Source organism: Atta colombica, unplaced genomic scaffold (assembly GCF_001594045.1).
Source record: "Atta colombica isolate Treedump-2 unplaced genomic scaffold, Acol1.0 scaffold35, whole genome shotgun sequence".
In the NCBI taxonomy this organism is placed as follows: Eukaryota; Metazoa; Arthropoda; class Insecta; order Hymenoptera; family Formicidae; genus Atta; species Atta colombica.
Genome location: NW_017259459.1, coordinates 2,073,440 through 2,087,811, shown reverse-complemented (window position 1 = coordinate 2,087,811; position 14,372 = coordinate 2,073,440). Strand labels below are relative to the sequence as shown.

Here is a 14,372-nt window from a genome sequence, read left to right as displayed (position 1 = left end):
ATGATTACTTAGAAAGTAAAACTTTTTAGAATTTTAATTATTTAATTTAAAAGTTGTTATTATTAAAATATCAGTTTTATACAAAATAAATTATAATAATAAATAGTCAAGTAAATGTAATAATAGATATTAAGTACACCTATATATATAAAATATATCTATTGTATACTTATAGATATATATATAGTAAATGTATATATACATATCAAGTATGTCTATATATAATATATTATATAAAAATAGATAATACATACAGATAATGTGTTCAAGCCTCAACTTCAACAAATATCAATAAGGTCGTAATAGCCTATCAAGAAAAATTATTTCACGACACTGCATTAGCTCACATCAATCTAATGATAATATTTTTTTTAATGTTGCAATCATCCATGATTAATCGAGGCTTAATTGATATCATCTAGAGACTAAATAACCTTGACGATGTCATGATAATAATAATAATAATAATAATACCAATATATACCACAATAAGACAATAATAATACCATAAAATTGAAGATTCGATAATGCCGATCGACAATCAATTTTTCCACATATCGAGATATTTCGAATATCAACCTTATCGCTAATGTTACCGAAAGCACCACATATTCTCTCTATTCGTGTAACAAGCGTTATTATAAAACACAATAACTCTAGACGGAGTGTAAATGATTTTCTCTTTTGTATTCTCATACTCATCGAACTCATCGAACTCAAGTTTAGAGCCTCGTGGTAGAGTCAGGGCGACGTCATAACTATAGTCGCTCTATTTTTGCTTATCTCGACTTCACTGGTTTCTCCCCTACTGAATCTCTTTCACACTCGTGTATTTCTGGCAAGACTTCTCGCGAAGTACATACACACGTGAAGCTGAAGCGCAAAAAAACACAGTTCGAAATATTTCGATTAAATCTATTTTTGTTCTCATTCTTTTCCTATATAAATTGTGATGAAAAATATTATCGTCATAATAAAAAGGATGCTGAATCGAATTGCAAATTCCATGATGCTATTGTGCATTTAAAACTTTACAAAATTTTGTCTGAATGTAAGAAAATAATAGATTAAATAGAAAATTAATGTTGTTCCTCGATGTATAGTTTTAGTATCATCAGCAAAATTATTTTCTTTTATTTATTTCAAAAAATATTCGAAGCATTCAGTTCAAACTTTATTTTAAAATGAACTTAAAAAAGTGTAGTTAAATTAGAAATTTATTACAATTATGGGATCAAATACTTTAATTTCTTACAATTTATAATTATAAAAAAGTTTTCAAAGTTTTAAAGTTTGAAAGAATACTTAATCTCTCTGAGACACACTACCTGGTAATTTGAGCAAAATTATTTTTGCTCGCTATAAATTTAAATTACGTGTTCAAATAATATTGGTTCCTTTTTTTTATTATAAATTAATATAACAAATTCCATTAATGCATGAATAAATTCCAATAAATAATTGTAATTATAAATAGAAACATGTAACCATTAATCCATTGTAAACGATATTTTATTAAGTTAATTTAATATTGTTAAAAACAGGTTAATCGATAATCAATTTGTCGAAACCGTTATAAAACTATCGAAAAATTCAACAATTGCTTTACCCACATTACTGATACTTTAATACTAAATTGAGAATGTTTGTACAATACTAGAAGCTGTTAATAATTTGCGCCGCAAAAGAGTGAAATGCACACACGCCGAAAAAGTTTCACATCGCTTTTGCTGTAAATTATGAATATTCGGAAAATCAACAAATAAAGAATTAAAAAAATTAAAGATATACAAAATTTAATTAAAAAACCGCTAAAAGCATTTCAAATATTAAATATTGCAATCTAAAATATATTTCTCTCAAAAATGTTATAACTTGTAAAAAACTTTATAGATCGTCAAATCCACCTACTCAGAAGTTAAAAATTCTGAAGCATGCTTCTCGAGAAATCTTAAAACATCTCTCGGGAAATCTAAAAATTTAATTATCTATGGATTCAACATTTATCTTACAAGACCTTTTCAAGATTTTAAATTTTTATAGACCCGCGTAGAATGCAGGATCATTAATAATTAAGACAATATACAAAGTTATTTTTAAAATTAGTAGTCATTGCATTACAATTTTGTAAAATATTTATTCAATTAAATACTTAAGACTTCTAAATTTTGATTATACTGTTAGAAATTTATGACCTATTATTATTATTTTAATTGTTTTGTTCCACCTTAGATCTCTCAAAAGTCACCTTATTTTTTAAAAGCCGTATCTTTAATAGACTGTCTATTCTCTCTCTCTCTCTCTCTCACTTCATTTATCTAGTATACTTGCATTTCTTATCTATCACATGCAAGTTGTGATCGACACCAAAGCTTTCCCCGCAATTTTGCGAAAGAAACGAAATCGTTTTTTATGATTGTTTACGTTTACAAGGTGGAGAAAGCTATTTCTGACCTTTGCTGGTGAGACTGAAGCTACGAAGTCTGTAACTATCCTCATCCTCGCCTTCCTCCCGTGGTGGTATCTGAGAAGAGACGTCAGGCACATCCAGGAAGGCGTTGCTCTTCCTCTGATGCGAATAGTGCATGCTTTGTCCCCTTCGACTCCCTCGTCTCCTGATCCCCGGACTGACGTCATTCTCAGTCAGTCTGGGTTCGCTGCTGCAATGAGCTGACTTCATACTGGCTCCCTCATGATGATGATGATGATGATGAGCGGCCGCTGAAAGCGACAGGATTATAGATATTAATGCATCATTCAATATAAATAAACAGATTTCGTCAAAAATATATAAAACGGATTTCAATAACGATATCTATGTATCACTCTCACACTAACACATATTGCATATATATATATATATATGTACGTGCATAAATAATTTTGTATAATATTAATATCATTATAATAATATTATCATATAATATTATTATAAAATATCAAGATTTTAATTATAAAAAATATAAAAAGTAAAATTATAAAAAGTATAAAAAGTATAAAATAATTATTATAACAGATATTAAAATATAATTATACTTGTAAAAAATGTTTATAAACAAAAAAATTTATCGTATTGCTTAATGAACATTTAAAAATTTTAATAATTTTAATAATTTTTACCTACTATTTTAAAGCTATCTTTCTGTTTTCGAATTATATATGTGCATGCATTTTATACAAAAACGTGAAATACCTGTACTCGTATCGAGAGCACTGGCTTTTGTCAATAAAAAAATTTAATTTTTCCAGAAATATATTTTCAATATTTTACAATGTAATGTAACAATAATAGATTTTATAACAGGAAAAATATGAATGTATTTTAATGAATGATAAAATTATTTTTTAAGGGAATCATTGGCAATATGAATAAGACAGAACAAAAAACATCTTTTTCGACCGCATGCCAACCGAGCTTTTTATCAGCAAAGTGCTTGAGAGTAAAGCAAAGAACAGAACATTTTTCAAAGGCACTACATCTATTACATCGCAAAGTCGACGCGTGGAAAGTCAAGTGATTTAATATAACCTGGAAATGAAATTAAACGACACGGAAAAGAAAAGAGAAGTGAACTTAGAATCGTTTACGAATATTTGCTCTATTTAATCACTAAGTTTATTGAACAGACAAATTTTCCCATTTTATCAATTTCAAGAGAATAGGATCTTTCACATTCCAATGTTATTACAATTAGAACTTTCAAAGAAAGAAGCTTTGAAACAGAAGCTGATTTTTCCGCATCTGTAATATTAAAACAATGGATTAAAGCTGTATTTAATCCAATGCCTAAAATTATACTTAATTTAACAACTAATTTTATTTTATTTATTGTAAATAAATAATAATTCATATTAATAATTTATGCAATACGATCCAATTAATTGATACATTTTCGTAATTTTAACATCTTCGATAATTTTAAATAATTTTATATAAAATATATATTTTCAAATATTAGATAATTTGTTATAATATCAAATAAAATATTAATTATTTGAATAAACATTTTAATAACAATGACTTATTAAACACATTATACATTTCTACCGCTCTCTTGACATATTATACTGAAATTTTAGCTCTTTTTCTCTTAATTAAAATTTAATAGTCTTGCTTGCATTACATCTCCACAAACAACACAAATTATCACTCTAATTAATCCTAGTTTTATTAATACATTTCCGTGTTTCAATGTACATTCAAAACGGCGAAATTGCTAACGTATTTAATGATGAAACTGATTTCTAGGCTTGCAAAGATACGCAATACATATCTTTGCAATGTATCGTGAGACGTGTTTGGACTGTCAGTGACCTACTAGCTAAATCCATGTCCGAGAATAACGGCCGCCAATGATTTCAAGAACCCTCGCTAGACTCAGCGTATTTGCCGGTGCGATATCGATACACTTTGCTCTTTCATCAGGAAGGATCGTACGTCATCTATGACGTTTCTATGAGCTTATCAGACACTATCGAACCGTTCGGTCACCACACCATGCAATCTTGTCGCACAAAATTGACTTTTACGTATCTCGAGATCTCAGCTAACAATGTTCATCATTGAGAAAGAATTGAAGATGCACAAACCGATTTGACAATTTAAATTTTCATACATATGAATAATTACATATCCTCGAATTAAGGAAAGCAAGAAATGTACAAAGTGAGAGCCTTTGGAGAATAGAATCGACAAATCTTAAAATTTGTTTAAACTTGAGTTCAGAAATTAGCGAATTTATTCATTTTAATCTAATCCTTTAAATTCTCGAGTCTTTGAATCCTTTTGGGAATTAAATACAAGTCTCAATCGGATTGTAAAAGCCCACCTGCGCAACGAATAAATTACTTATTCATTTCCCATTCCTGCCGTTTTATCATTACCTTGAGCAGCGGCTCGGCGTCGGATGCTTTTATTTCCGCCGGAAACACGGGCGCTCTGGGATCTTGTAGCCGGTCTCCGTCTCCTCGTAGGTGTACTGCCATCCGGCGTTCCGCTCCCACTATCTCTTTCTCGTTCTCCTCTTTCTTTCTCACGAGCTCCCGAGGGTGGCATAGCTTCCAACATTTGTTCCATGCTGGAAAATCCTGGGGCACAAATCGAAGCCGATCTGGTTTTCCGGCGAAAAGAGTTTTCCGCCATTCTTTCAAGTTACAAGCAGCCACTACTATCTCTCCCTTCCTTAAGCTTAATCACTCCCCCCCCCCGCCTCACTCGGATCTTTTGTCTTATATTAATTATCTTTTACAATTTTCTCGGTTATTATGTCCTTCTTCATGGATTAATATCGAATCCTGCTACGACTTTGTAAAGTTTTTATATTTCACTTATAATGAAACACAAATTATATTGATTCGTATTACAATTATATCAGGCACTTTTTTACCGTAAATTTTCCACATTTAAATACAAACGTTCGTAAAAGTTTGTGCACGATTTCTTTCCGACTTGACGTTCTTCGCAGGAAATGTTTGGTCGTGTTTGATTTCCGGAATGTCTTTTCAAATGTCGCAAACCTTCCATTCGTGGAATTCGATTACCAGAAAAAATATCAATTCAGAAAAATTTCTACAGGATATCCAAATAAGGATATTATAGATCCAATATTATAATGATCGATTTTGTTTCATTCCGAAGAGAACCCACACATTCTTCTTAACTCTCTACAAATAAAATATGAGATTTTCTTTTGGCTTCGTGCACGCGAATGATATAATCAGAGTAATTACGGCCGTGGCAAATTACGTCTCTCCTAAACTCTCGGTAATATAACTGACATCTATGTTTTCTTTTTTGTGCTGTATCTCCCCCCGTCGTTATTCTATCGGAGGTGAACTCGCAAGCTAATTAGATCCACCCCGTTGATTATTGCCTCAATTATTCCATACACGATCACGAAAACTTTGAAAGCTTGTATAAATACAAAAATTATACAATGTTCTAAATTGTGAATATTTATTTCTTAAATATTCACACTCATAGAAGACATTAAATATTCTAAATAATCATTTTTTTAATTATTTCAAACTTTAGAAGGTTTTAGCACTTTTATTATATATTAAAAAACATTATTTTTAAATAATTTGGCTTATACTTTCAATTATAAATTTGTTAAATAAGATTAAAAAAATGAATGTTTATTTAAATCTGAATTTAATAAATACTTCATTATAAATAAAAATGTATTTTTAAAAATTTTATTATACTTACAGCACTTTCAGTTAATCAAAGTTAATTTATAAAAAATTCATTTTTAGTAATTCAAAAATTAAGTATGTTTAAAATTCAAGTAATTACAATATTATTTTTTCCATAAATAACAATTATTAATAAAAAAAACGAATATGTATTAATTAAATGCTTTATTAAAAGCTTCATTAAAAATTATATTCCGCCGAAATGACTGAGCCAGACGATCATTTGATTTACAATTAGTAAATCCATGGATCCAAGCTCAAACTCACACTATGAATACTTATACAAGTCTACATACACTATATATCGTACATACATATACATATATTTATGTGTAAATACAGTGAATTGAAAAAAAGTAGAAATCAAAGATAACAAATGTAAAGAAGAAGAATAAAAAGTCTAGATGTTAAAAAATCTTGTGAAAACTATAAAAATTAAAAAAGAAACGGAAAAATTAAAAATGCTAAGTATTAGGATATTATATTTAATATTTCCTTCTTAATATAAATTCACGTTTTAAAATTAACTTAATCAATTTAAAGCTAATTTAAACAAATTTAATTACAAAATTTAAACAATCAAAAAATGTCTTGCCCATTTATAATTAAAAAGGATATAGATCAATATCAAGAATACAATTGGCAGCATCCGAAGTTTCAGACTCGGCATAGTTGAAAGACAATTCTGTTGACTGTCGAAGCTGTCGAAGTTAGTGAAGAATGAACAGTGATATATCGGGAAGATATCAGCGCGTGAAGATGTTCTGGCAACTATAATCGAGTGTCGACAAAAGCAAGCTCAGTCCAACTCACAAATACAACTTTGCGTTACCTTAATAATATATATTATTCAGATATTATATCATTATTTTGCTCTAATTTGTCAAACTCCTCTACTCTTCCACAATTATAAATAAATTAAAAAAGATGAATCCACATAAAGGATTATTTTACGTCTGCTATTATCACAATACAAGTATCGCAAGTTTCCGTTTATAAAAGGGGCATAAAACAACAATGACAAGGAAATATCTTCAACGAATGCGATGTTGCAACGGACTTTATTTAAAGCACTTCTGTCGTAAGGTGTTTCCTTTGTGAAATAATACATCACGCGAGGACGCGTTTATCATAGACTACAGGATTAAGTAGAGAAACTGAAGCTTTCCTCTGACAGGAGTTAGAAAAGGTCTTACGAGTTCCTCATCGACATTATATGTTAAAATCGATAGCCTGCATAAATGCTTTATGTATTCACGCAACATAACTTCATACATAACTTCACATTATTATATCGAAATTGCGAGTTATCGTGTAAAAGTAATATGTTACCTTCTTAAAATCTTTGATACTCTTTCTCATGTCTTATTATTTTTATATTATTGTATTATTGTTATAATGAATAAAATTTTAAAGTTTATGACATAGATATACTAAAAAAGTAATAAGTCAAGTTCGTTATATTAGTTTGTCTGTATGTATAAATGTATAAATAATTTAAATAATCATGGTTTTCCTGTTTCTTACACGTACAACAACGTAATCACTTTTACATTATTTAATCATATTTCTCTTGAACCCAACATGAAGTATTAATTGAATCTATCAGAATTTTTAACAATTTTTATTCAACTCTATAATTTCTTCAATTATTGGACATTTAGATTTAATCTAAATTACAGAAAATGGAATGAATATTGTACACGTAATATTTCAAAATATTTATAAAATATATGAAATGTAACTTCTCTCTGTGTTTTCTACCCTTCTGCGATAAGTTCAAATCATTTATTTATATATGTGTGTGTGTGTGTGTGTGTGTGTGTGTGCGTGTGCGTGTGCGTGTGCGCGTGCGTGTGCGTGTGCATGTGCGTGTGCGTGTACGTGTGCGTGTACGTGTGCGTGTGCGTGTGCGTGTGTGGTGTGTGATGTGTGTGTGTGTGTGTGTGTGTGTGTGTAAAACTCTTTTTTGCTCGAATATCTTTGTTTTCCTTCCCAAATATCAAATCTCTTTTCAGAAGAATATGTAATGTTTTATTTCGAAGATAAAGAGACAGAAAGATCAAATTTGAAACATCATCAACTTGTGTGAATAGAATATGATACATTCATTTAAATAACTCTTTTGAAACTATATGTATTTATGTTCAAATAAGCAATATTATTTCTCTTAATATTCACTGAAATAAGATGCAAAATTAAATTCGCTTGCATTAAATATAATATAAAATATTTTTATATTAATATATCGCATTAATTGGCGTAATGACAATTTAATTTAGTTTGTTAATATTTTTAATAAATATTCAAAATAATTTTAATTTTTCTGTAATACAATTTTATACAATTTTTCTGTAATACAATAATAATACAATTTTAATTCATGATTCTCAAATATCTAAAATGTATAATACTTTATTATAATAGAAGCTATGAGACAATAATTATTTATCCGTTAAAATACTAACAGTATACTTTTTCATTTAACTATTTAATGTTATTTAACTCACCACGGAAGGATTAAGGACAAAACAAAAAGAGAGAGAGAGAGACCGGGCGCCCTTCGAGAATTTCAAAGTCGGAGCATCGGATTTTTTCTTCCGTGCGATAATCACTCCGCTCTCCTGATAGACTTATTTTTTCCGACGACTAATTATAGATAATGTTTCACATAAATCTTCTATGGAGAAGCATAAACATCTCCGCCAATCTGTCCCCCCATATATTCATCTCCGTATCTCACTCCTTCAAGAGCTTGCCACGTCCGTAATTATCCCTCTTTTTCGATAAACTCGGTAACCTCTGCCCTTTAACTAATTATATTGAGAGTATATTCGCACGTCTCTCTGTCTCAAGATATTGTTTTAAGATGTTACCGATGCCTACTCTTATCTCCTCCGATTTAGAATTCGGAGATCTCTCCGGATCGAAATGTCGCGCGCAATGATCGATCCTTACCACTTTAGGCCGTCTACGACTGTGAGATATCTCCTTATCATTTTCTACTTCATCCTTTTTTGCGATTATGACTCGAATCACATGTCTCGACTGCTCACTCACGAGCACAACACGACCGACACAATGCACGTCCGACGATGCGCGGCACACTGATGGCAACCCGGCGTCGTGGCGGCTCCCAGGGCGAGAACCGACGCTAGGCGTCGGCGTCGGTTCTCTTGCACGCCCTCAACGCCGACCACAACGAAGATCACGATGAGAACTACGACGAAGAGATGACGGTAAAGTTGGTGCGTGTCCAATTATCTGGCTTTTTAGCGATTCGTTGAATGCGTGTTGAATGAGATGCTTTCCGAAGAATCAATCAGAGAAACTACACGGAATCTTTCATCAAAAAAATATTTGTACGTTAATTATTTAAATTCAATTAAAAGAAGTGAATGCAATATCAATGTGTGAGAAATGAACCAAAGGAAATGAATACTTTTAGAAAGCGGAAATGCTAGTCTAGAAAGTTTCACGCTTTAACTCCTTACAAATGACATGCGCTATAACTCAATAAAAACTTCATTTTCATTAGATCGGCAGCACTAACTTTGCGTGACTTACAATTTCTCAGCAAAAAAAGTCATTATTTTGTTTTACCATAAAATTTCTTTGCTATTAGAGCTTTAGAAAATATATCTAGAATAATATCTGCTAACTATTGAATTAAAAATAAAGTACTAAAATTTCTTTTCGACTTTGAATAATTTAGAATATGTGCGGAGTAAATTTCTGAAGAAAATAAAAGTTAATAAATTGTTATCAACGTCGATTAATAACATAAAAAAATTACGATTTATCGAATAATAAAATAATTTATTATATGTATTAATCTTTATACTACAATTTTCACAAATTAAATAAGGTTCTCAATTAGTTAATTTGTAATCAAAATATGCATAAATAAAAAACATTTTATTTTATTACTAAATTTGATTTTATCTTGTATTACTTTAAATTATTATCTTATAAAATTATTATCTTATAAAAATTTAAACTTTTAATATTATTCAACACAGCATCGATTAAATCGGTGGATATTTTTGTATGCATGTAAAATAATGTTGTACACATATTTATAAATTAATAAATTTTCTTAGACGGCAAATATAATACGATTATCAGATTTTCTATGTTACTATCTCTAAATTGATCCGATGACGTAGCATGACGTGTTCGTTCTAAACACCAACCTGTTTAAATTCCGGTAATAGATGACGAGATCCACGAAAGCTGGCTCATGTCAGCTTTCATGAAAATTACTGCGAAGTGTAATTTTAAATCGTTTCAAAGGAAAGTCATCGCTCTGGCACCATTATCCCACGTTGGCACTGTTTGTCTTGTTCGAGAAAATATCTATCTACTTTGCTTTATACATATAAACAAAATAAACAAACTATTTGCTTAAATCTTAATCAGGATTTAGTTTACATAGTCAGCGTATTTAATTATAAAATATACTGAGTCACCATTCCAATAAACTGAGTCAGTTCTAATAAAATAGAAGTGACTTTCTTGAGAAAAAGAGAGAGAAAATATACTATTATTTAGGTTTCTTTTGTTTAATCATTAATTATCTAATAAGTTGATAATTCTCTACGATTATTTAATATAATTGGCCGATATAAAGCAACCAAAGAAACAGAACATATAACTCTTAAAAATTTATACAAAATAGTTACATATTTTAAGTTTCATATAGTTTCACAATGCGTCATGTGTCAAGCAGAAAGAAAATTCTAAGAAGATATGCGCTTCAACAAACGAAAATAGAATTCTAAACTATTGTAACGTTGATTATCAATTTAAGAAATGAGGATTTTCATCAAAACAAGATAACAAGTCTTCAAAGTTTTGGATAAATATAATTTTCCAATTGGAAATATATTTCATCGATTCAAGTTGTTGTTATATATTTATAATTCTAAGAATTTAAAAAAATTCTAAATGCCTAGATTTAATTTTAATATATTTACAAATATCTAAACAAAAATCTCTTACAAGTATCTAAAATTTTTTAATTTAATAAATTTTTATATCTGTATTAGAATATTATCAGATTTGTAATAAATATTAAATAATAATCACAGAATGTAGTTTAAAAATAATAATAGGCTAAATTTGTGTATCGTAAATCGAAAAGTGTTTGTGATAGATTTCTGACTTGCTGACGAAACACATTTTAGAATCATAAAGTTCATCCAGAACATTAAATTTCTTCCTTTTTGTCATTAAGCGATACCATGTCGTTAAGCGATACCATGAAGAAAGAATAATAGCACTATTTACTCTACAATCTACATAATTTGGAAAAATGTTCGCATGATATAAAACTCATTTTGTCCATTCAATTGTTTTAATTGGACCCAATTTTTAAATAAAAAAATATCTATCTTACAATTAATAGGGAATCGAACTCAAGATTTGTTCCTAAGAAACGCTTATTATTCACCGACATTGCATTTTTCTCTTCATCTCATTTTGTCTCGTTCACCCAGCATTAGACTCAACGCCGTACGGTATATTTTTGACTTGTGAAATGGTCTAAAGCTATTTCAAGACGAAACCGAATCAACCTCCTACACCAATACGATTCTTCGCTCCCACTCTCCTCTGGCCTCTTTGTGGGCCCTGACATCCTCCCTTTTTTGTCCCTGAAAACACTTTTTCTCTCAAGGATATTCTGTCGAGCTGTCCAGCTAAAGATATATGCATATAAGTACATATAAAATGTTAAAGAAAGAAAAGGTCGCGTTTGTATAGATTATCTAAATAAACAGTAAATTCGTACATAGCCACTGAAAGAGTGAATAAAGAAAAAAATCGTTCAGTATGATTAAACTGACGTAGCTAAATGCGATTATTAATTTTGGATAATTTCTGGCTTGTGTAACTACGAATTGTCAGTAAAATTTATTCAACATGGTTCATGGCGAAACTTCTCAATGTTCATTGCAATTCTCCTTTATTGTATTAAAAGACGAGTTTAACTGAATTTGCAGTTGAGTTTACAACCGAGATCCCATTTGCTCAGTAATCAAATTTGATTTCTGCAAACCATTGCAGAATTTCCATTCTGTAGTAATAAATGTTTTAAGTTGATTAATAAATTCTTTAAACTGTTTGTAACTAACTTGCTTTTTATATAATTTATTCAAAATTAGTTTTATAAAAATTATGTTACATTATTTTACATATCAAATATTTCCATATTTAATCATAAAAATTACTAAAGCACGTGTACAAAGTGGCTTGAACAATAATTCCTTACAGGTCAGCGGGATAATCTATCTGATGATTCAACACGCACAATCTAATCGTGGTGCGCCACATTCGAAATTAGGTAGTCCTAATTGCAAATGCCATCCGTTGCGGATAGTTGCTATGGGAATGTGTATGTGTGTGTGTATATGTGTGTGTTCAGAGAATTGCTTACTTCATTAATTCACAGATCCGAGCATCTGCGGCAAATATATTTGATATATTCCCTGTTAATTGTAAGATAGACATTATCATGAATCGAGTCCAATTAAAACTGATCAGTGAATAAATGCAACAAATCGAATATTGATATACTAAAACGCCAACTTCTCATTTGATACTGCAGATATACTTTCATCGTATAAAAAGCATAAAAATAAAAAAATCAATTTTTTATTGAAGCTAAGTAATGAATTAACACCGCTGCAAAAGTCGCATTAAATTTATCGTTGACTTTTTGTTTGCTACAATTTTATTCGCGCGATAAGTGTATTTATATTTCCTCTTAAAAACCGACAATAGTACGTTCCAGCAAAGCCGAAAGTATTGCTGTGTCAGAAATCTCATTTATCATTGCCAATCCGACACTTTGTATCAAATGATTTTCCCATAGCACGTCTGTCAATCAAAAAAGACGCGCCTTGCCGACATCTACCTGTGTATCTTCTCTGAAAGATCTTATTGTAATCATGTTAAAACGAGAAATAAAACATTCGAAATTGATTGTCCATGATGATCAAATGATAATTTTGTGAACCTGAAAATGGCAAATCATGGAATTGATCTACGAAATTTACGAAACACATATCAAATTTATTTTTAAACATGTACCTATTTTTATATATAGATTTTTATATATAGATTTTTATATATGGAAAAAAAATTAATTGGTATAGCCAACCTGTAACTTACTTCAATCTATAATTAAGAAGATTTGATGATTTAATCGCTAATATTATTCAGTCAACTTTGCTACTTTAACATAGAAAATTGACTGTCTGTATATTATGACTGTAGATTTACTAAATTAGTGAAGTTTTCAGCTGTTTTTTTCCGTGTACTGCATTATAAACACCTTTCTCTTTTATCATTTTTTCTTATCATTTTTTCTTTTTGTAATAAACTACCAAACTTTTAGATTAACTTCGTTTAATTAAGATTTCCTCCATTATAAATAAGGATTAAGATAAATGAAATACGTTTTATAAATAAATTATGTATTTATTTTAGTAATACATTTAAATTTATTGTCAAATGCATCTTGTATTTTAACCCGGCATACACTTAACAAAGGGAGCGTTTGATTGCAAGGTAAACGAATATACCTGATGTCGCATCGAATGCGGTTCTACAAGAGCTATTGATAACGTTGACACACAGAGATGCACTATCGTGCGTATTAGAAACATAAGTGGTATGTCATGTTGACGTAGCCTGCGTAAACGGTCTTAAGTGCATGTACATAAAGGTCAATATAGGATAAAGATAGAAGTTAATGCATAAATAAACGTGAAACCGATGTATAATTATCGTCCAAATTATTCGACGAATGTTTAATTCATTCAACCTTTTGTTTATTTCATTTGGTTTAATATAATATAAATTACTCAATTACTAAAATAAAATGGTGGCGGTTAACAGTAAAGTATTATATTATTTTAAAATTAATATTTTAAAATAAAATTGATAATTTAATAAATTTTTGAGAAGTTAAAACTGTTACTAAATTTTATTATATTTTTAAAAAAATATTGCTTTTTTTAATAATAAAGAGTCGAAAGAAGTAAGAACTTTTTCTCCTCATCTTAGAATTTTGAGGATAAAAAAGTAGATCTTATTTGGATAAAAGGATTTTGACAGGCAAAGTAATATCCAGCTCATGTATTTTGCTCGTTTTATTATTTCCAAAT

At 29.5% G+C, this 14,372-nt stretch overlaps 1 protein-coding gene across 4 annotated transcripts in view; it reads right to left on the bottom strand.

Moving 5' to 3' along the window:
• The window catches only part of LOC108690758 (GTP-binding protein RAD), a 37,899-nt gene extending 28,521 nt beyond the window's left edge, over positions 1–9,378 (bottom strand). For 2 of the 4 annotated variants that reach the window (XR_001931910.1, XM_018198211.1), the window contains exons 1-3: positions 9,157–9,378; positions 4,885–5,517; positions 2,455–2,721 (exon numbers count right to left, since the gene is read on the bottom strand). Coding sequence is in view for 3 of the 4 variants with exons in the window: in XM_018198211.1 (XP_018053700.1) it covers positions 2,455–2,721; positions 4,885–5,143 (526 nt within the window). In the remaining variant the exon portion in view is untranslated. The remainder of the gene's footprint in view (positions 1–2,454; positions 2,722–4,884; positions 5,518–9,156) is intronic. The other 2 variants (XM_018198212.1, XM_018198213.1) reach the window with 2 other exon arrangements.
• Between the last annotated feature and the right edge of the window lie 4,994 nt (positions 9,379–14,372).